The 22,751-nt window shown below is 35.7% G+C and overlaps 1 protein-coding gene across 3 annotated transcripts in view; it reads right to left on the reverse strand.

The window, feature by feature from the left end:
* The window catches only part of TTC21B (tetratricopeptide repeat domain 21B), an 81,630-nt gene that overhangs the window by 37,702 nt on the left and 21,177 nt on the right, over nucleotides 1-22,751 (reverse strand). For all 3 annotated transcript variants that reach the window (XM_046659077.1, XM_046659078.1, XM_046659079.1), the window contains 12 exons: nucleotides 20,058-20,142; nucleotides 18,881-18,979; nucleotides 16,545-16,737; nucleotides 16,017-16,114; nucleotides 15,501-15,701; nucleotides 11,892-12,021; nucleotides 8,135-8,292; nucleotides 6,447-6,671; nucleotides 4,721-4,959; nucleotides 3,073-3,145; nucleotides 2,347-2,457; nucleotides 1,450-1,588 (listed from right to left, as the gene is read on the reverse strand). In XM_046659077.1, coding sequence (XP_046515033.1) covers nucleotides 1,450-1,588; nucleotides 2,347-2,457; nucleotides 3,073-3,145; nucleotides 4,721-4,959; nucleotides 6,447-6,671; nucleotides 8,135-8,292; nucleotides 11,892-12,021; nucleotides 15,501-15,701; nucleotides 16,017-16,114; nucleotides 16,545-16,737; nucleotides 18,881-18,979; nucleotides 20,058-20,142 — 1,751 coding nt within the window. The remainder of the gene's footprint in view (nucleotides 1-1,449; nucleotides 1,589-2,346; nucleotides 2,458-3,072; nucleotides 3,146-4,720; nucleotides 4,960-6,446; nucleotides 6,672-8,134; nucleotides 8,293-11,891; nucleotides 12,022-15,500; nucleotides 15,702-16,016; nucleotides 16,115-16,544; nucleotides 16,738-18,880; nucleotides 18,980-20,057; nucleotides 20,143-22,751) is intronic.

Genomic DNA, 22,751 nt, shown 5'->3' on the forward strand with positions numbered 1-22,751 from the left:
TAATACACAAGTTGTTAAATGAGGTTTTCTCCAGAGGGTGAGAGAGGACACAAATTTCATTCACTTCTGTAAATTTTGGCAACGAGCAAGCACCAGATTTATTACTTTATTTATTATTTATTATTACTTTAAAAAGCAAATTTGTACAAACTTGTAGAAAGGCAGTTTGATACTATCCAATTAAATTTTTCTTTTTTAAGATTTTATTTTTTTCCTTTTTCTCCCCAAAGCCCCCCGGTACATAGTTGTATATTCTTCGTTGTGGGTCCTTCTAGTTGTGGTATGTGGGACACTGCCTCGGCGTGGTTTGATGAGCAGTGCCATGTCCACGCCCAGGACTTGAACCAACGAAACACTGGGCCGCCTGCAGCGGAGTGCGCGAACTTAACCACTCGGCCACGGGGCCAGCCCCTATCCAATTAAATTTTAAATACATATACCCTTTGACTTAGCATCTAGCTCTTAAGAAATATAAGTAAGTGTACACCAACAAGTGAGATACAAGGACATTCATTGTAACATGCTTTATAATATCAAAAGAGTGGAAAAGAAATTAAATGCCCAATAATTGGGGGAAAGTTAAATAATTCATGAAGTTATGAAATATTATGACGCCAGAGGAGACAATGATATGATTGGAGTCCTGACATCAAAGTATATCTGGAACATATTGTATATGAAAAAAATTGCAGAACGGGAAGAATAATACATTTTGAAAGGGAAAATAATGCATATTACACTTATATACTTACACATATATAAAATATACACTAAAACACAAAAATGATTACCTCCAGGGAGGTAGTTTGAGAACAAGGCAAGTAGAATACACAGAAGAAACTGCAGGTGTACATATATAGTCTTTTATAGTGAATTAAAAAAAAAAACTTGAGTAAAGATTATAAAAATGTGTTCTTGTTTAAACAACAAAGTTGCAATTTAAAGAAAACTTCCTTGGGGCCGGCTTGGTGGTGCAGCACGTAAGTTTGCACATTCCGCTTCTCAGCGGCCCGGGGTTCACCAGTTCGGATTCCGGGTGCGGACATGGCACCACTTGGCACGCCATCATGTGGTAGGCGTCCCACATACAAAGTAGAGGAAGATGGGCACAGATGTTAGCTCAGGGCCAGGCTTTCTCAGCAAAAAAGAGGAGGACTGGCAGTAGTTAGCTCAGGGCTAATCTTCCTCAAAAAATAAAAATAAAAAATAAAGAAAACTTCCCTTCCGTCATTTTGGAAAGTAAATATTTCCCTATACCACAATTGACTGTTTCATAATCTGTTATTATATTTTCCAAATATCCTATTTTAGTAGAGTGATATTCTAATAAATGAAATAACCAACCTCACACATAAAACACTGAAAATATAAATACACATATATAATATAAAAATAAAATAGATCAAGTATAACAAGCATACTTTCTTAAAATCAGAAAGAGTTTCATACCAGGTTCATGAGCTAGAGCATGCTGAAGAACTTTTTCTGCTTTGTCATACCACTTCAATTTTAATAAAAGCTCGGCCAGGTCATAGCAAAGATAATTTTGTTGTCCACTTTTCAGAGCGGCTTCATAATAAGTGATTGCCTAAACAAAATCCATTTTGGTTAAGAAAAATAAAGGCAATGAGAATGGCACTCAAGCATAGATGCTTTTACACATTACAGACTTAAAACATATATACAGGTGGAAATAACCTAGGAGAAGCCTAGGCACCGAGCCGCACTGCCAGTCAAGTACGCCACTTTTCTTAGAGAACCAAACAGCACACAAGGCAGCTAACATTTCTTAGAAGTAGCTACAGAAAACGCTTGGTGAAATTTTTTTTAACGGTTTTATTCCAGAGGCCAGTGAACTTTACTGAATGCAAATACTTTGCTAGCTGTTATGTGTATGTGTATACATATATATGCATGTTTAATAGTTACCAGGACTAGGGCAATAATATAACAACTAAAGGAAAATCCATTATCCTCACTGGAAAAAAAAAAAGTTCAAAGCACATAGCTTACCAGAACTGGTTCAACAGAAAGGACACCTATTTTACTTTGTCATATAATGAAAGAGATGTAACAATAGCAAGTTGATTGTAACTGATTTGGTGGCAAGGACTTAGGTGCAAGATAAAGCCTGAGGTAAACTTTAGGATCCAAAGAGCCTTTGCGAAATGCAGCAATGAAGAATCTGAGACATTGAGAAAGCCTTTAACACAAATTCCAGTTTGTGAATACAAGTCTGAAGTTTACAACCATCAAGATACAAACAGTGTTTGCTGAAGACCTCTCACAGAGCAGGGTTTGAAAAATTTGATCCAATAGAGATATTCCAAACTACGAAGTACTCACCTTTGAATAGTTGTGAGTTTTCACAAGTGCTTTCCCAATTTTGCTTGCCAGAGTTCCATCTTTTGGGTTCTGATTTAAAGCTTGCTCATACGCTACTATGGCTTCTTCAGGCTAATGTTGGCAGGTACAAAAAACAAGCAATAAATAAACAGCTTAGCTGGATCCCACTAAACGGCAACGTTTCTATAAAGTTTTTCATTGAGATACTTAAGATTATCAAAGCACATATTTAAGTCCAGAAATCTTAATAATTTCAGAGAGGTGATAGTCACTACTGTTAGTCTAACTAACTAGTATAATTCCACCTGTGTTAATTGTGCCCTTGTCTCCAAAAATAATAATGTGAGAACTAAGAGACAGCTTCTTAACTTTTCATTTCTGTCAGTCATTATAAAAGCCAGATACAGAGTCAGAGGATTGCTTCCCTTTGAAGAAGAGCCAGTAGCTCTCTTCATCCTTCTGTTTAAAGGAGACTCTTAACTTGCTTCTGGTATCATGTGTATTTCAAATAATGATAGAGCTGAATTGCTGGATGCCAGTTTGCAAAAAAAAAAAAAAACAAAAAACTTTTTTACTGTAATAGTTGAATCCTTTTTATAGTGATGACTGGATCTTCTAATATTAAGTAAACATTATTAAAAAAACAAATTCCATTTAACAGAATGTTCTACTAATCACAAAGAATATTTTCTTTAAATCTAGCTTCAGTAGCATCAGAAACTTTACCTCTTGAATATTCATGTATGCATCGCCAAGGAGAAGAAAAGAACGAGGGCTGGGCATTCTTTCAGCAATTTCTCTGGAAATCAGACCAACTCTATTTAACATATTGAATACAAGTATCTTCTTCTAAACCAATGAAATAAAAGGTAAGCTCATCTATCTCAATTAACCAATAGCCTTCAGAGTACCTTCTACATATCCAAGACTAGTATTGTAAGAAACCCCACTCATACCTATACCCAGATTGTTTATGCTAGATCCACTATTTTTTTCATTAAATCTCTCCATTTTCTGAAATGCGGATAACAGAGGTCAGATAGATAGTAAACATATAAATTCTCATTATTCAGAAATATATGTTTCATTATGTCTAATTTTGAAATGATGTGGGAGTGAAGGTACCAAAAAATGATAGTGGGGAAAAACACTTAATGTCCTCCTATGCATGCTGAGCTTCATTATTCGTAAGAAAGAAGATAAAATCTTCTACTTCAATATTTGCTGCTTCGTTTTTACCTGCAAAATTTAGACTGCTAAAGATCAAAATACCAAAATTGCTCAAATAACAATGTGAGTTTTAAATGTACAGTATCTCATTTAATTAGTCCAAAAGCTCTATGAGAAAGATAGTTAATTATTCTGATTTTACAGATGATGCTGAGTCTACAGCTAATGTGTCAGATCTGCCTGAAACAAGAACCTATGCCTTTCACTACTATTTTATAACGCATTCAAACAAATCGACCCTATTTTAAACACTGTCATATCATTAGAGGTGATAGTTAGGGCTGATCTTTTGGAAACATCATAGAAAATATGATCTATGAACTCTGGTTCATCCATCTATACGGGGGGTGCTGCTCAATTACTTTGAATCACTCACCACCTACAAAGAATCTGAGCAGCTTCTAGAACTTTGATATTTACATAATATAGATGAACCAATACGACTTAATTAATCAACATTTTCCTATGTTCTCAAGAGATAAAAATATTGATTTTCTCTTACATGTGTATGCTGTACACATTTTCTCTTACATGTGTATGCTGTATCTTTATCTTTTTGTTTGGGGAGAAGAGTAAGAGCAACGTGTGTGTGTGTGTGCGTGTGTGGGGTATATCCCAACAACTCCTAAGAGAATCAGTGCATGACAGACGTAACTTTTAAAGCCCCTGCCCTTTCACCAAGGAAAATCTGTAATCCATATCTCAGTGTGGTGTGTACTAAGCCATCATTTTCTTTTGCTATAACTATTATATTGAGTATTAAATATGACCATCTAGCCCCTGAATTGTTGTTACATTAGACAATTTTCTTAAGCTATTAGAATACATGTAACTGTTGCTCTTTCCTTTCCCAAACAGGAAGATTCAGGGTCTAGAAATAACACCTGATGAGGGAGGAGAGCTGAGAAACTAGAGTAAGCCGTGGACTGAAATAATCATGATCACTCTGATTTATGTTTCAGGGAGAGTGAGGAACTTGGCCAGAGTGATTATGGTTGGAAATACGAGAAGGAAGCAAGAATTCATTAAAGAAAGGATCTATAAAGTATCTGTAAAGCAGTTACAAGGAAGACAAAAATAAATCTGGGAATTAATTTTTGGAGATAAATGTGTCAAAATATAATGGGTTGAAATAAGCATTTACCTATAACAAGTGATATATAACATTTTCTCTTTTCTGTGCTTCAGATATATATCTGCCATTTTTTCTTTAGCTTCTATGAAATATGGCTGTTCAGCAGTAACATTCCGAAGCATGCTTAAAGCCCGCTCAACGTCTCCCTGGGCCAGAGCTAGGTCTGCATTAGCAATAGTAACACGCAATTCTTCTGATGTCCCAGAAAACTCATGGATGGCATCTTGTAAAACTTTTGCTGCTTCATGCTGTAAAGGTGAAATTAAAATAACATTCAAAATATTCAACAAATTACAACAGAAGCGAGGATTTTCTACTAAAACAGAATGAACAATAAATGCTAGTTTAGTTAAGATATTCAGGAAATAAGGGATGGTTTTTCCAAAAGTATAAAAATTTAAAACTAAACTCAGAGACTAAATTCAGATGACATTATAAATATTTGCTAACTGAAAGTGTTTTCTTAACTAGGAAAACAGCAGTTGCTACATAAGAGTTGCTGCTACTATAATTTAATAAGCATTTACTTTGCATACAGCATTGTCTTAACCCATTTACTTTTCACAAAACCCTGTAAAGTAGTTACTATTATTACCCCATCTTGCAAGTAAACAAATTGAGATTTAGAGAGGTAAGTTAACAAATGATAGAACCAGAATTCAAACTCGGGCAGCCTGACGCCAAAGCCTAAATTCTTAGCTGTGTTCATTACTGCCCCCTTGATGGGGTCCAGTCCACAGTCACCCACTGAACCCAATGGCTCTTCATCAAGTAGCAGATTACTTTACTCCCTCTGCTAGGACATCACTTTTGTTATACCTCAGGGAATATATTATCTCATTTCCAAATCTGTACCTCAGTGAGTCTAAAATGTCATTTATTTTAAGATTCATCTCAACTCTAGAGATAAGATGTTCTGATTTCAGCAAACTTAAAATGTGAAAAAAATGGTGCATCTTAGAATCAGCTATCTATGATAGAACTGGTTCTTCTTCTTAAATGTATATTATGTTAATTTATTAGTGAAACAAATTCTTTGAGACTTGGTAAGTATTTAGACACAGCCTGCTTAATTTCCACTAAAATATGAAAATAACTGATTAGGAGCTGCTGCAACCTAAGAAACGGATATAAATGACATTAAGTTCCTTATTTTCTACAAGGCTTTAACTCTCTCAGAATTATACGCTTCCTTTCTTTCTAGCTGTATTATTTTTTTAACGTATTTGATTTTATGATCGTCCTATGAGTTTCCCAAAGCTGTATTCATCAAATGGTTCTTTTGTTTTCTCAACTATTAGAATTTCAGGTTGGTAGTTTCATTTATTCCAGTGGTAATTGTATGTGTGTGTGAATCCTTTTAAGAATTCATAGAATTATGACTATATTATACTATTACCTTTCATGGCAGCCAGGATAATCATATATTATCATATACATTACATTATATTATACATTTCACAGTACATCATATTACATTATATTATTACTTATACTATAACATTTCATAGTAGCCAACATAAGTACACTGATACTTAAAATCATCCAAGTGCAAGCTATGCTTAACTTCAGGAGCCTGAAGAAAGAACATGATTTGGCGCAAAGCAATGAGAAATACATTTTCTAAACTTTACCACTTGATCAGGGAATAATTTTAGCTTTTTCATTTCTTATTAAAATATAGACTTGAATAACCAACTTCAGACCTGAGCCGCTGAATGAAAGTCTGACGTACCTGTTCTCCATTTAAGCGGTGAACCTCCACCAACTCGAGAAAGATGGATAAACGATGGCCTGCATCAGCTTCAGTTTTTCTGTACTTTGATTTTGAGGAAGCTCCAATTCTCCTCATTCCTGGTAAACTCATTGCCATATGCAGAGTTTTAATTGCTTCTGCTATTTCTCCCATTTTCTTTTGTGACTGAGCTTTTATCAAATGATACAAAGGATATTCTCTCACCTGAAAAAATAATATTCAGAAATACTTCCTTGGAGTGCTTATAACATCAACACATAATTTACAATCCAAAAAACGTGGACAGTCTATCTGTGATTGTATACATGAGGTCTATTTCTGTTTCTGTCCTCTTAATAACTTTCTGATCATTTATCATATTAAATCAGATTCAGAGAACTTGTCCCTACCTAGCATCCTCCTGGATGACAAACAAGTTGATTAAGCTTTTCTACCATGATAGATGAGAAAATACAAAGTTTACAAATATATTTTAAGAAATTATTTGAGTTTTCAGGAAAGGAATTTATCTGGGACTTCTAATAGTAATACAAAATTATGAGATTTCTAGAAACAGTTTTTTTCCTTTATTTTTTAATTTTGATTAAAAATTTCAGAATACTTTAGTTAAACATTGATTTTACCCTTTATACTACTCTGAAACATGTAGCAATGAAGCTTCTGTCTTTATTTTGGCTATCAAAAGCATATACAAAAAAATAAGAGAAAGACAAAATGAATGAGGAAGGAGTCATCAAAGGGAAGTAGACAATCCAGAATGAGGTGCTGTGGCAGCCATGTACTGTTCAGGACGGCTACAGTCATCCTTCAGACTGTGTTTCTAAGCCTCAGTTACTTGTGGGCTTTGTGTAAATACTCATGCTTATGCTCTTCTCTCAGAGATTTGGATTCACTGATGGGGGGCACTGAGGTGGGGAGTATGATGCACCACCAGTCCTGAGAACCACTGTCCCAAGAAGCAGGCAGTATCTTATGCAAATCTTGCCTGAAACTTCAATTCCCAGTCCCCTGAAGGGTTCTCACATAAGAGGGCTCAAGACCCTATGAACCAAAGCAGAAGTCTGAGGAGTGCCTCCACGACTCCAGGTAGCTGCGGGAGCACCTGACCCAGGATTTTCCCCAAAGCCGAGGGATATGCGACGTAACAGAATACCTTAGATAGAAATCTAGTGTGTTTATATCCTCAAACCACATGACTAGATGCCCTTTGATGATCAATTTAAAAAGAAGTTATTAAAAACCCAGGTCCAAGAGAGGAACAGGTAATAAAATAAAATCCCTATACACACAAATGTTTAGCAGAACGCTCTACAGTTTACAATTATTTTTACATACGTTCATTATCGCATTTGATGCTCACTATAACCAAAGGGTATTATCATATGAGTTCTATAGAAAAGAAAGCTGAGGTTGAGAGAGAGATAAGCGGGAAGACCAGACATTGACCCCAGGTCTTTTGTCACCAAGTTCATACAGTTTTTTAACTACACCACAGTTGCCTCCATTTTTTTCTCCTACTGCTTGTGAGTCCAAAATCTTTTCCCTTCAAGAATGCATTTGCTAGCAAAATGTTACAGGCTAACATACAAAATAGCTGAACATGTAAATGTTTGCTAAAGGTTCAAAGAGGGTGATGTGTCTTATCCCCTCGAGTCTGGGATACTTACCTTAAAATTATAGCTGAGACAAAGTTCAAGAGACTGAGAACACAATTTGAATTTTTCCTGAGACAAATAAACCTGAGCCATCAGGAGGTGCGCATCTGCGTAAGAAGGACTGTGCTCCAGGCAGTGCTGCAGGTTATTATAGGCTGCTTCAGTGTCACCTAATGAGGGAACAAGCACTATTATAATTCAAGTGATTAAGAGATGGAGATCTGAGAGAGAAATATTTAGTCTATGGATAGTTCCAGCGTTTGAACTTAAAGTCATAAAGTTCATAATTCATAAGGTCATGGTTTAATCTCTACCTCCACTAGTTAGCTTCCTTTTAGTCTGCATGAAAGAATGTACTTGTAAGTCAGCCACCCCTTGATCATAAGTAGCAAAGCAGGAAAAGTGTGTGAAAAGATCAGAATCGATCACCACTGCTACTGAGAGGCCCATAAACATATCTTTATTTTCCTTGTCAAAAAAATTTTTTTTCTTATAATTTCATTTCCTTCATTCAAAATAAGCTATGTAAAACACAGAAATTTAAATAGCGAGAATGTGATAGTGTCACATTAACAATGAGGATTTAGATTAGTAATCATTCTTGGCCAGAAATTTTATTACTGTACATTAAATAACAAAAAAGACATAAGGATATATTACAGAGATTTAGAAATATGAGTTATATGTTTAAAATGCCTTTAAATACCAACTGAAATATCAAATGTTTTGGAAACACACATACTGTACATTTGGGAGTCTTAAAATAGAAGGAAATGATCAAGATTAAAGTAGTGGAATAGTGAAATCTACCTTGGGCTGGTAGATGCGATAGAAAGAGGCTCTTCAGAGAAACAATAGCACAGACTCTAGGTGCTAGAAGTTTCTCATGATGTAACCCACACTGATTTGCATTTAGCCATCTCATAAATTGGCCTTAAGTAGGTATAGCTAGGCCAGCTCCCCATGCAACTTTGCTACGAGAGGGTGAGGGAAGAAGAGATCTTAAATTATTTTCTGTTCAATTACTCCCCTTACCCTTACCTGACCCCTCAATAGATAAAATAAGGCTTACAGTCAGGGCTTCCAGTTCCCAAAGGCTCAACCTACTTATAACAGAAATCCATTTAAACAGAAAACATTCTTCTTAGAGACAGAGGATTAATGGACAGAAATTTGGCTGAGGTAGCACAATAACTTATTAAATATAGCATCAAAATTTGTCAATTAACCATCAAGCATAACACTGTAAATACTGGATTCTTTTTCATTGTGATGCAATCCAACACTCAGACTGTGCAGACAAAAAAGGAAATAGGAAGGTTAAGCATAATAAATTTGCATGCAAATTACCACCCTCATGTTATTTTAGGAAGGAGAAGGATTAAGGAGATAACTTAAAAAAAGAGGTTATTACTAAGGAGAGAAAAGTACATAGAAAAAAATCAGGGTTTGCAAGTAAGAGACTAAAGAAAATGAGGGCTGTATGAATAAATGTGATTAGAGTCTTTTTTTAAAGGTAATGGGGAAGGATGTGTGGAGTTACTTCAGAAGGCACTAAGTATTTAAAAATGGAGAAATGGGTCATCACTGTTGGGAAAAATAAACCACATAAACAAAGATCACAGAAACATCACATTCTTATCTAAGAGCAGCCCAATTTCTCTTGAGGGAAAAATGAAAGACACTTCTGTCTGCAGATCTGTCTTTGCCAGGGTCCTGTGTAATAAAGAATTTGGCGGGCCTCTGTCCCCGGTTCCTGGGAAAGAGTTTCTAAATCTTGGAATTTCCCAAGTGATACAAGTGTCTTTGTTATTTGTGGTGGGCCCTGATAGTTTATGCTCAAGATGTGATTCAGGATTCGGGCTGGCCATGCCAGAAAGACCAACCACAGGATTAGAGGGCTGGGGCTTTGAGCCATGTGACATCAGCCTGACCTGCAGGGTAGGGGAGCTGAACCACATGGCCAATGATTCAACCCATGCCTATGTAACGAAAGCCTAACAAAAACTCTAGACACTGAAGCTTGGGTGAGCTTCCTGGTTGCTAATGATTTACAGGTATTGTCACATAGTGATGTGTCGAAAAGTACAAGTGTCCTGACTCCACGAGGAGAGGACAACAAAAGCTTCACATCTCAGACCCTCCCAGACCCCACCCTGTGCATCTCCTCTTCCTTTTACTGGTTCAGATTAATATCCTTTGCTATAATAAAGAACTGGAGAATCGTTAAGTATAATGTTTTCCTGAGTTCTGTGAGTCCTTCTAGTGAATTATCAAACCTGACAGGGGTCATAGGAACCATCAAATTTGTAGCCAGCTAGTCAGAAGTGCAGGTGGCCTTAGGAAGCCCCGAACTTGTGGCTGGTGTCTGAAGCGAGGGCAGTCTGATGGAGGATTGCGCCCTTAACCTGGGAGGTTTGGCCTGACCCCCGGTAGCCAGTGTTCGAAGTCATTGCAGTTGGGAATTTAGTAAGAATACTGCTATTAGACATGTGCCATCATTATTTCAAATTATTTCGGGCTGCTTTTTTTGTTAAATGGGGTTTATATACAAAACTTTCAGTCCTAGAGACTTCAGCAATTAAGTATTACTATCCTGAGACTGGTTTATATCAAATTTCAAAATAAATAATGAGTGTTTAATAAACTAATCACATAATTCAAAATCCCAGTTTGATCACCTGGGAGGTGATACCCATTCCAGTTGGGAAGAAGGTAGAAATATCATGTGGCTCAATAGTGGAACTCAATCAGAGGAAGGTATTATAGAGTCACTTCTTACAACTGGAGTATTTTAAAGGTGAAACAAGCTCTTGAGATCATCTAGTTCTTTTTTTTTTAAACAATTAAAACTGAGATCCAAAAAAATGGTAAAGTCAATCTCTGAACTCTTTCCATTATGTATAAGAAATAACTGTTTATGAGAATATTTTTACATTAGTTTCTACGCTTTAAGACCTTACAAACTTAATTTACTTTGCATAGCATTCAGCCAGCAAAGGTAGATACATAAGAACCATATGATTATCTATCTTCATGCATATAGTCATACATATGTTTGTATCCTAAGAAGCTAAGGTTATAATTGAGGCTATGTTTTTTTAGTTATACATAACCAGTCACAGAAACTAAACATAAATTAATTAATAAACTTCATAAGGGCCTGAAACCTGGTAAATATCACATTTGGCTAGGCAATGAGTCAACAACTCTGAATTAAAGAGTATAAATTACTATTGCCAGCCTCCAGGACCATCAGATGAACTTTTTTTTAAGTGGTAGAATTGTATTTTCCCAGCAATTCATTAGAACCACAAAAGTTTATAGTAATGTTTAAAGAATTAAATAGTAAAGGAAGTTAGGCAATTTTATTTTGGACAAAAATTACTGATCTGTACACATGTAAAATTTGCACTTTATGTGACTATTCTCCATATACGTGGAGTACTTAGTTTATGCCTGTTTTTATGAACACCAGATTACAAACTTTTCTTTTCTTTTTGGTGAGGAAGATTGGCCCTGAGCTAACATCTGTTGTCAATCTTCCTCTTTTTGCTTGAGGAAGATTGTTGCCAAGCTAACATCTGTGCCAATCCTTCTCTATTTCGTATGTGGGATGCCACCACAGCATGGCTTGATGAGTGGTGTGTAGGTCCGCACCTGGGATCCAAACTAGTGAAGTCTGGGCCACCAAAGCGGAGCATGTGAACTTAACCACTACACCACCAGGCCAGCCCCTACAAAGGTTATTTTAAGTGGTACACCTTACCTGACAAATATTTCACTTTTGCTATTAGGAAGACAGCTTGCAGAAGACCTGGTACAGTTCTTACTATGGTCTCCAGGATTGAGGTACAACGTCTGAGAAGTGGAGAAAGAGGTTGCCCAGGACTTGCAGGCTAAACAAACAAATTAGCAAAACATCTTGTAAGTTCATAATAGCAGTTAGCTAAAAACAAACCCAAATTAAGCAATGTGAATAGCAAAACCATGTATTTTTCTAAAATTTTTCTTATTCTATTTATTGCCTAATCTCTTTACTCTGACTAGACTAATTTATCTCCCTGGGATCTAGGAACAGACTATGTAAATAATGGCTTTTGTTCAGCAAAATAATTATGAAATTATAACACAATTACAAATTTGATAACATACGAAAAGAGCATATCTGCTCAAAAACTTTATCAAGGAAACATATCTGTTCAAAATAAAGATAACTAAGAGGCAGAGTTTCTTGCTGGAATTGAGAGTCAAGGCAACGTAAGTTTTAATTCTAAACCTGCCTTGCGATTTACCCAATTCAATAATTTGCACTACCCCTAGAGTACTGTAAGGTCAGGTTTTAGAGAATTCACATTTTGATTTCCTAGTAGAAATCAGAGAGGAGAACACACTCACGTATGTAACATCAAATGTCTCACACCTTCACATTCGCCCCTTTTCTGCCTGGCATGCTGTATGCCCTCAATTTGTTTTGTACTTTTATCAATAGTGAATATGATAACCAAAGCAGCACTAGGCCATTTGTTTATTCTTTTAATGGTTGTCTACTCAACCAATCTCTATCCAATGGTTATCCACTCGCAACTCAGAAATGTGATATTAAGAATTTACACATCAAACGTTCATTCTCCCTCCTTTGCCCCACTAGTACTGTTTCCTTGATCTGAAGGATGATCCTCCCCATCCCCCCAACCCTACATCCCCCCCACACACATTCTTCACTGGACTACAGCCTCTTACTGACAATCACTCCCACAACAAGCCATTGTCACTGACAAGAAAGTTGCATCTTCTCACTATGTTGAGGCCCCCCCAAAAAAATGCATCCTCAAAAGGATTTTCAGAATATAACCACTGGTGCCCAGAAGACCTCAACTTCTTAAGGTTTCTACAACACTTATTAAAGACTGCAAATTATTACTGCAATAAAATTTAACATTTCTATCTTATACAGTTCTATAGTAGTTTCATATTTGTTTGTCCCTTTACACGACTAAGGGAGGATCAGAATTTTACACTTCTTCACATGGTAATGGATAAAGAGTAAATTCTTAAAACATATTTACTTTGTCAGCATACCTGAAAATAATGAAAGTATAGCTGAGGTTCTGATAATGTCCTTTGCCACTTCCTAAGAATTAGTTATTGAGAACAACCAGCATTTTTACTGTAGTTTTAGACTGAATCATAGGAAAAAAACAGGACTTATGTGAACAATCTCTAAGATAACATCTGTTTGAATATTAAAAAACCCTACATATATAAAAGGGCCAAAGAAGCAGGAACAGGCTGGAGAGACAAGTGTGCATTTCTGATATTTCCCTATGAAAACAGCATTATAAATGCTAATTAGGTTCTATCATGCTGATAAAGGTTACATTATGAAAAAATAGTATGTCTCTGGCCTAGGGACCCAACTATCACGTAATACATTATTTCTTGCTCCATTTACAGTTTACTCTCAGCACAGCTGCCAGAAAAACCCTTTTGAAATGTTGAATGGAATCATGCTGGAAACTCTCTGGTGGCTCCCCATGTCCTCAGAATTGAAGACAGAGAAGTTACAAGTGGTCTCCTGTGCAATGATCTTTCTCTGACTCCCCGCCTCCTCTTCACTCCATCCCAACCACCCTCATCTCCTTGTGTCCCTTTGGGCCACTGCACAACAGCTCCCTTTGCCTCACACACTCTGCACCCTATTTCCACATGACTCCTTCAGATTTTACCATCTTAAGGAGGTCTACCCAGACCACCTTACTTAACATTACCCCCTCAATCCTGTTCTGTTATTTTCTCCTGTTATCTTCTAACATACTACATAATTTACTTAATTATACTATCCGTCTCTTCCTGCTAGTATACATGCTTCCAGAGGGCAAGGGTTGTAGTTTGTTTTTAAACAACTATTTCCCCAGCTCCGAACAGAGTGCTGGGTTCTCTACAAGCATTTGTTGAATGAATCCTGAACGTGGCAGGAGTACTGAAAAATGCATTCCAACTTCTAAGCAACTGAAAACAGATCGTGACATGGGAGACTGAGATCAATCCCAGGGGGTATTCCAGAGGGGGTTAATTTAAAAAAAGAGATTGTGAAAGTCTGGAAAAGGATGTGATGATCAATAAAAAGCAGCATGGGTTCCTAAGGAAAGGTCACTACCCTCATTTCCTTGTTAACACAGTTAGTGAAGCTGTGGATCAGGAGAATGCTAAGAACTATGTTTTGAGCAACGAAGTATTTGATAGTGCCCATCACGGTGTCCCTGTTTTGAATTGTGAGTTGAGCATAAGAAAGTAAAGTCATCTGCTTACTGTCTATAATAAAAGTGTCGACTAATGGATCCATAACAATTCGGAATGCACTCTCTGGTAACACAACAGAGGGTTCCATTCTCAGTTCTACTCAGATCCAGATAAGGCAGATGATCTATGACAATAAACATCCATATAAAATAGATGACAATTAGGATCCAAAAGGATATGGTAATCTGGAATTATGGGATGAATCTGAGGAAATAAAATTTCAAAGGGATAAATGTAGAGTCCAAAGATACAGAGAATAACAGATCTAAGGACTTTGGTTAACTGTTAATTCAATAAGGGTCAATAATGTAATACGATTCATAAAAAGACAGCTGGATGGATATCCAGAATTAGGAAGGAGAAGGATCTAATCTAGGTTTTGCAGGCCAAATCCATATTTGGACCACTGAGCTTAATGAGAGGGGTGGACAGAATAAAGGATATCCTCAGGCTCACAACCAGGGTTCTCAAACTGATCATATAAAAAAGAAACAGTTGAAAATCTGGGATTGTTTAGGGGAACACAAAAACTAATTTCCAAAATCTGAAAGTCTGTTTTATAAATAGAATGAGGAATGATCCTTGCTTAGAGTTAAGTGCCTGAACTTGCTCCATGTCACTCCAGAGGGCAGAAGCAGGACCAGTAAATGGGTGAATTTTTAACACAAAGCACACCTGACTTAACATAGGAAATGCAGTCTAATAATCATAGTTATACAACAAGCACTGCATTTTTGAGTGCATCCAGATGTGGGATGCACACTCAATGAGGATTTAAGAGAGTAAATTCAAATATAAGGTGAGTGTCTGAATTAGATGACTTCTAACAGTTCTTCTAAACTCAAGATTTTAAGATTTTATGAATTACAAACGAGTATTAGTAAACCAACACATTTATTAGTTGATAGCAGTCATTACCATAAATATTCTGATTAAAAACTATTCCAACTAACACAGATACAAATACAAATTTTAAGATGCCAACGTAGTCTAACATGTGGAAGATAATTTACTAGCATCTTTTATAAAACATCATGTAAATACAGCCTTGAAAATAAGTTCCAGAACTATTTACCTGCATTGGACAGAAATTCAGATATTCTGTAATAATTTCTAGCAAGAAATCAGGATTTAACTTCTCAAAATACTGTATCCCAAGAGGTAAATCTTCTAAGTGTGAAAAATGAGTGTCCAGGACATCATTTAACAAATTAATAACTTCTTCTTGTCGTTTATTTTTCTTCATAGCAAGAATTGCATGTAAATAGGTTAATTCCTGGAAAATAAGTAGTTTTCATAAATTACTATATCTAGTTATAAAGCTAGTTATTTCTACTTAGATTTCAAAGTATATGAAGTGCTATTTATGTGTATATTTGTTCAAACTTAAGTATTAGCTTGGATGGATTTTTAGAATCTTGTGGAAGAATACTTAAAGTCTAATTTTGCATAGAGGGAAACTAATAAATGTAATTACATATTAAAATTCGTGTACACGAGTCCTTTAAAGCCATTAGTAAATAATAAGACATTTAAAATTTCATATTTTATAAACAGTGGCTAGGATCTACCATGTGATAAAATACTATACCGCAGATTTCCCAATAGACTGCTGAATTTCACTAAGGAACTCCAGCTGCTGATCTGCATCCTGTAATTGCCCTTCTATTAACTGACATCGGATAAATCCTAAAACCAAACAGGACAGAAACAGTCAGTCTGCATCATTTCAGGCATCCACACTTCAAGCTAACACAAACAATAACAATACATCGGCTTTTTTTCCCTTAATACATTAAAGTTTTAGATTAAAAACAAACAAAAAGAAAAAGAAAACAGAGAGAGAAAATACAATGGGTTACTTTGTACCATGTAAAATCAGTTACTAAAAAATTCATAATTTAAAGGAACTATCTCATAAAAATCTATTCTCTCAAGCTATTATTTAAGAAGTAAAAATTTTATTTTTAAAAACGTGATTTTTTTCTCTTGTGGATAGTGGAGAATAGTTTAAATTTAGAAAGCCACAAAATACATTTTTTCTTCTTTAGTGGCAGGTATTAAAAGCAATCATCACCTGTGTCTATTCAAGAAACATGTGTAGAAACAGGGGTCATACCAATCAGTGCAGGGACACTGGTTTCATTAAGCGTCATGGCAGTCTCATACCACTTCAATGCCTCTTGAACTTTTCCTTGTAAAATCAACTGGTATCCAAGTTCTGTAGCAAATTCTGATTCCTGAGGGGTCAAACTAAAAGCTCTTTCTAGGAACGTGTGAAGTTTCTGAAGAATCAGTTGACTACGTCCACACTAAAAGGAAAAAAAAATTTAAGTTAAACTAGAACACTTCTGCTCAGGCGGAAGGATTATTTTTTTCCTCAACATATACACATATTATTTGTACTTCCCAGAAGCAGAATGAAGAAAAAAACAATAAAATTATTTAATAACCAAAGAAAAATATAACTTTTCTATTTACTCTCTAGACAGTACAGCAAGAGTTTACAGCCTATCAGAACCGAAATACCCTAACAAGTAGTGCTTTAAAAAACAGCTATCTTGAAAAGTATACTTCCGACGATGTTGTTGCACAGGCATATTTTTCAGAACTCTTTTCTCAAACTGTCTCACAATTATTTTGCAAATCAGGAAAATTATTACTTAAAGGTTATATATATGTATTTTTTTATTGAATCAAAAAGGACAAAGATCTGCTTTCTCCCTAAAGACAAGTGTGCCACCAGTGCGAATATTTTAAAAGATGATGCCTTAGAATCTTCCTGAAGAAAACTTCAAAAATATTTCAAGAAATAGCAGTGCTGTTAGAATAAGTATATGACTTTTGAAGACAACTTTTAAGAGTAACATACTAAACAGCTTGAATTTCTATAAACTAATCAAAATACTTTGGAAATAGGTAAATAAGAAAGGTTAATACCCTCCTTAACTGAAATTTTTATAATATCAGGGATTTTTTTTCCTGTAAATTTCACACAATCTGATAATCTTTGTTTTTAAATAAGAGAATGCCGTTTATTCACGTCATTTAACAATTACTAATCTTTGATGTTTTTCTTTCAACTTTGTATTTACTAAATATTTTACTTACTCAAGTTTACCTTTGTCCTTATTTTTCTTTCTAGTTTAATTAAGTGACTTCTCAGCCCTCTCATTCCAGGTATTGATTTCAAGATTCTGCTACATTTTTCTATTCCAATCCTGATTGTAAATATGGCAAATATTAGGATAATTACATGAGTCACATGTTCAGGTGGCCCGCTGTCACTGGATCTCTTCTTCCCCAGGCCATCATCCTGACTACTCATGCATCATTGCTTTTAGTGAAAGTCTTTAAATGTCAGGTATATCACACTAATCTATGTTCCTCTAAACCAGACAATCTAAAACTGTAGATAATCTAGGCAATTCTGGGTCTCTCAATTGCATTTAATTCCCGGTACTTGTGTCCCAGCAAACTGTGAGACCATACTTAGGATGAGCATCAGTTTGGGGCTGCATCAGACCCTCTTCCGGTTGCTCTAGATTAGAGTTTCTTAAACTGAGATTATTCTCTTGGGTACCCAAGCTCTCCTGGGCACTGTTTTTGTTATATGATTAAAAAAATAATTTTATAAAATTATAACTTATATTGCCACAAAATATCAGCACACATGCTTATAACTGTCTTTACATTTGCTTTGCATCAGCATAAAGCCAAATCCAATTCAAGTATGATGATGGTTTTCTAGTTCAAGTGGTAAAAAAATGGTGGAAGAAATGAGTCTTCACATGATGCATGAAGGCAGCAAGCTAAACTCAAAAGAATCTATGCTATATAATCCAGCACCCTGTTAATACTGGAACAAGAGGTGTTACAGTTTTTTGTTGTTTTATTTTTATTACTTTGTAATAGTTCATTATAAGAAATTGAAATATGATAAAAGTAAAAAAATTGAAAGAAAAAGATTCTGCTGTATTTTTCTATTCCATTTCTGATTATCTTCTTTTTATTGGGTACTTCTAATAAAAACATTTCTTTACTATTATAAAAAAATAAGATACCAACCATTTCCCCCACCAAAATAGTCTATTACTCATTTTAAAACTTTTTTCAAATATTTTTTAAAAATATAACAAAAAAAAGAAAAACCCTAGTCATAAATCCTATGCTCTGATGAAAATAAACCACTTTCTCTTTCCTTTGCCTGGAAGGCACTACCTCATCCTTAAAGGCTCAACAAGTGCCACTTCCTCCATGAGGCCTCCATGATGGCTTCTTAGACTTGGAAAGTGTATCCATCTGAACTGCCTTTCTTAGGAACATATCACATATTTAGATACATATTTTATTTTCACTCTAGGCCATATGCTCTTTGGTGCCTCAATCTTTGTGACTTATTTTATATTCCCAACTACAGATAACAGAGCTCATGTATGTAATAGGCTCTCTTACAGTTCTGCTGAAGGCTATTGTGATCTTATAGAAAAGCTGAGCATTCTGTGGTTCCATGGCCTCCAGTGCACTTCCTAAGCTTTCCAGCTTGGTGGCAGCCTACAACAAAAGTATCCATTTTTAAAATAAACCAAGAATAAAAGAACTAATACATGACATACAGACTAATAAATATCATTATTAACATTTAAAGAGGTCTTTGCTTTTACAAATTCTCCCTCTTCCAATGAAATCTTATATGTTGTAAGATGTATTAAAAGTTCTTTTAAAAAGCTCAATAATTATCAATAAAGAATTGAGTTTTTGAATGTGTTTCCTTAATATTTGTTACTGAATGGAAACCTTTGGGTAGGTAAAGATACTCATAATATTGAATTAACTATACATGCCAAGCTCTCTCTCCAATAATTAATTCATGACACACATGAGATATGAATAACATATTTATAAACATTAATATTATATGAGATCAGCCCTTAGATGACCTATACAGCCTGGTTTATATTTAAAATATTCTCTGGAATAGAAAAATCATTAAGGTACTTAGTATAAGTAATTTCAATGCCTGGAAAATTTACTGAAGAGCTGCCCCTACTAAGATTCTTCTAGTATTTACTGAAGTACTTACTAGGTACCATCACATTAACTTGTTTAACTAGATAAAACACAATCCAAATCTACTACTTGTTATAATACTGTTTGACTCAGACTGGATTTGGCATTCCATGATCCAGTACACAGTCAATGTGCTCACGACTAGAGAAGCATGTTCCTCATTGTAAGGTCCAACGGGATTTTATCCTAAGCCCATTTAATTTATGCAAACTCAATTAAATTATAAAAATACTATATTTTGTATATGTATTCTTCCATATCCAGTATCACTGGTTACATGAATCATATACATTATTGCATAGAAGTTTTATATAGAAAACCACATAAACTGTAATAACAATCTAAGGGATTTTCCAAGGGTAATTTTAACTATATAATGTTTTTGCTTTACTAGTTGATTGAAGAAGTTCACCTCTTTGTTAAAATGTATTTCTAGGAATCAACTAAAACCTACCATGAGAGACATTCAAAAAAAGCACTCCAAGGCTCTAACGTATGTGCATGTGTGTATGACTGTATCTGTTTTTAATACGGGAAACTTAAAGAGGACAGTACAACTTACCTTATCTATATCCCCCTCCCTACACAAATAGTAAAGAGCCAGCATTCTGAGTCCTTCCACATTTTGATTATCTTCAAGCATTAACCTGCAGAAAAACATTTCACTTAATGTTGAAATAAACTTATGTATTTTCTTTTATTTGAGGGCTTGCAAAGTAGGTTTGCTGATCTGACTAGTCCACTGTCAAAATAAGTAATTCTAATTAGTAAAATGGTATCTCCTTTATGAAAATTATCAACCTCATTATTTAAACTACAAAAAACCCTGAGGGGCCAGCCCTGTGGCTTAGCAGTTAAGTTCATGTGCTCCACTTTGGCGGCCTGGGGTTTGCCGGTTTGGATCCCAGGCACAGACCTACGCACTGCTTATCAAGCCATGCTGTGGCAGATGTCCCACATATAAAAGAGAGGAAGACTGGTGGCAGATGTTAGCTCAGGACTAATCTTTCTCAAAAAGAACGAGAAAAAACTCTGAATCCTAATTTTTAGTATGTTTTAAAAAGACTATGAGTAGATTGTACCAATCTGATTAAATCCTCTGGCAATCCTAAATGAAGTATTAGCTAACCATACACAGCAGCATATTAAAAGAATAAGTCACCTTGACCAGACAGATTTATTACAAGAATTCCAGGAATGCAAAGATCAGTTGAATAATAAAAAAAAAAAATCTGTTAACGTAATTCACAACATTAAAATAGATTCCTATGTGGTAAAAACAACTTAGAAAATAGAATGGTAAAATATCCTATTAATAGTAGAACAGCTCCCCCTCCCAAAAAGAAGATATAAACTTAGTAAAAAATATACAAAAGCTATAAAAATTCCTGTAAAACTTTACTCAAGGGTCAAAAGAACTGAACAAACAAGGTAACATACTAGGTTTCTTATCATGAACAGTGTGGTTCACCCAACTATTAGTTCCAAGTTTTTCCACCCTTCCTGAATACATACCTTATGCCATGTAACTGAGCAGCAACTCCTACAAAAGCTGAATTTTACTTTATTTCTCCTTGACTATGGACTGAGACATTTTTCTTATAGTGGCCAGTGGAATGTGCACAGGAGTGGCAGTGTGCCACACCTAAGTTTCAGAGGGGCATCACATATTTCTGTTTGTTCTCTTCCATCTCTGCTGTTACCATGAGGACAGCTTCCTGTGGGTAGCTGCTCCTTTTCGGCTTGAGCCCAGGGAAGAATACCCTAGGGCTGACCAGAGCCCAAAGTGCAATAGGGTGCCATACCCACCCAGCTGGATCTGAAATGTGAAGCTGGGCCCCAGCCAAGCCTGGTCTAGATCAGCCGACCCTAGATAACCCACACAAAAGTGAGAAATGAGTGCTTATTCTCGTCTCCTGAGATCTGTAGTTGTTTGCTATGCACTAATAGCTGCCTGATGATAATAATCATTTAGGGTTAGAAAGAAATTCACCCCAAATAATCTATAGATTTAATGCAATTCAAACCAAAATCTTAGAATGTTTCTTTTTTATTTTTGGTGAGGAAGATTGTCCCTGAGCTAAGATCTGTGCCAATCTTCCCCTACTTTGTTTGTGGGACAGCACTGCAGCATGGCTTGATGAGCAGTGTATAAGTCCACGCTCAGGATCAAAACCTGTGAACCCCAGGCCGTGGAAGCAGAGTGCACCCACTTAACCACTATGCCACTAGCCGGCCCCAGGTAATAAGTTAATTGTGACAATCAACTGCAAAAGAAGAGCCAAGGAAATTATCAAAAAAGAAACAATATGATGGAGAACTTGCCATAAAGGTATCAATAAGAAAAAAAAATTGCTTTTAGCATTAAAAAGATGCTCGGTATCAACATGATCAAGGAAATGAAAATAAAAATAAGGTATCGTTCTTACTTTACTGGATTGTTTAAAAAAACCCACACACTGATAACAGCTAGATTTGGTGAGGACAGCAGGAGGGGCATTCAATAGACTATTGATGGAAGTATAACAGTATAACTTCTTAGGAGAACAATTTGGCAGTGTCTATCAAAATCTCACATGTATATACCCGAGGAAGAGACTGTGATGTTTGCTCAGATCCGTTCTCTCTCATCTGCTTGGGAACACGGCTAGCCAACATTACCCAGCCGTCTTTGGAGTTAGATGTGGCCCATATGAGATGAAGCAATATACGCTATTTCTGGGCCTGGGCTTTTAAGAAAAGTGGAATGAGTCCTCCACACTCTCCCCTTCTACCAGGTGGATACCAGTGTCACGAGGTCTTAGGAAACAGCAGAGTTGCAAGATGGAAAGAGCCTAAGCCCTTTAACGACAGTGTGGAGGAAGGCTGCCTGCTCAACTCTAACACTCACCAGAACAGCTACATCTAACAAAAAAAAAGCTGTTGTATTAAACCATTATATGTTTAGATCTATTTTTATAAGGGCTTAGCCTAACCTAACAAATACAATACACTTTGATTCAGTAATCCCTCATTTGAATCCCTCATCCTCCAGAAATACTCCTCTATGTGTCTAACGGCGTGTGTGTATATGGGTGTGTTCACTGCAATATTCAGACGAATGAAAAACTGGAAACAGCCTAAATGCCTACCAATGGGGAAAGATTAAATAAACTATTTGTAGGCACACTTTATGGAATGGTATTCGTTGTTAATAAATATTTACATATATCCATGTGAATGGATATCCATGAAATACTAAGTTAAAGAAAAATCA

The sequence above is a fragment of the Equus quagga genome, chromosome 4, assembly GCF_021613505.1.
Source record: "Equus quagga isolate Etosha38 chromosome 4, UCLA_HA_Equagga_1.0, whole genome shotgun sequence".
In the NCBI taxonomy this organism is placed as follows: Eukaryota; Metazoa; Chordata; class Mammalia; order Perissodactyla; family Equidae; genus Equus; species Equus quagga.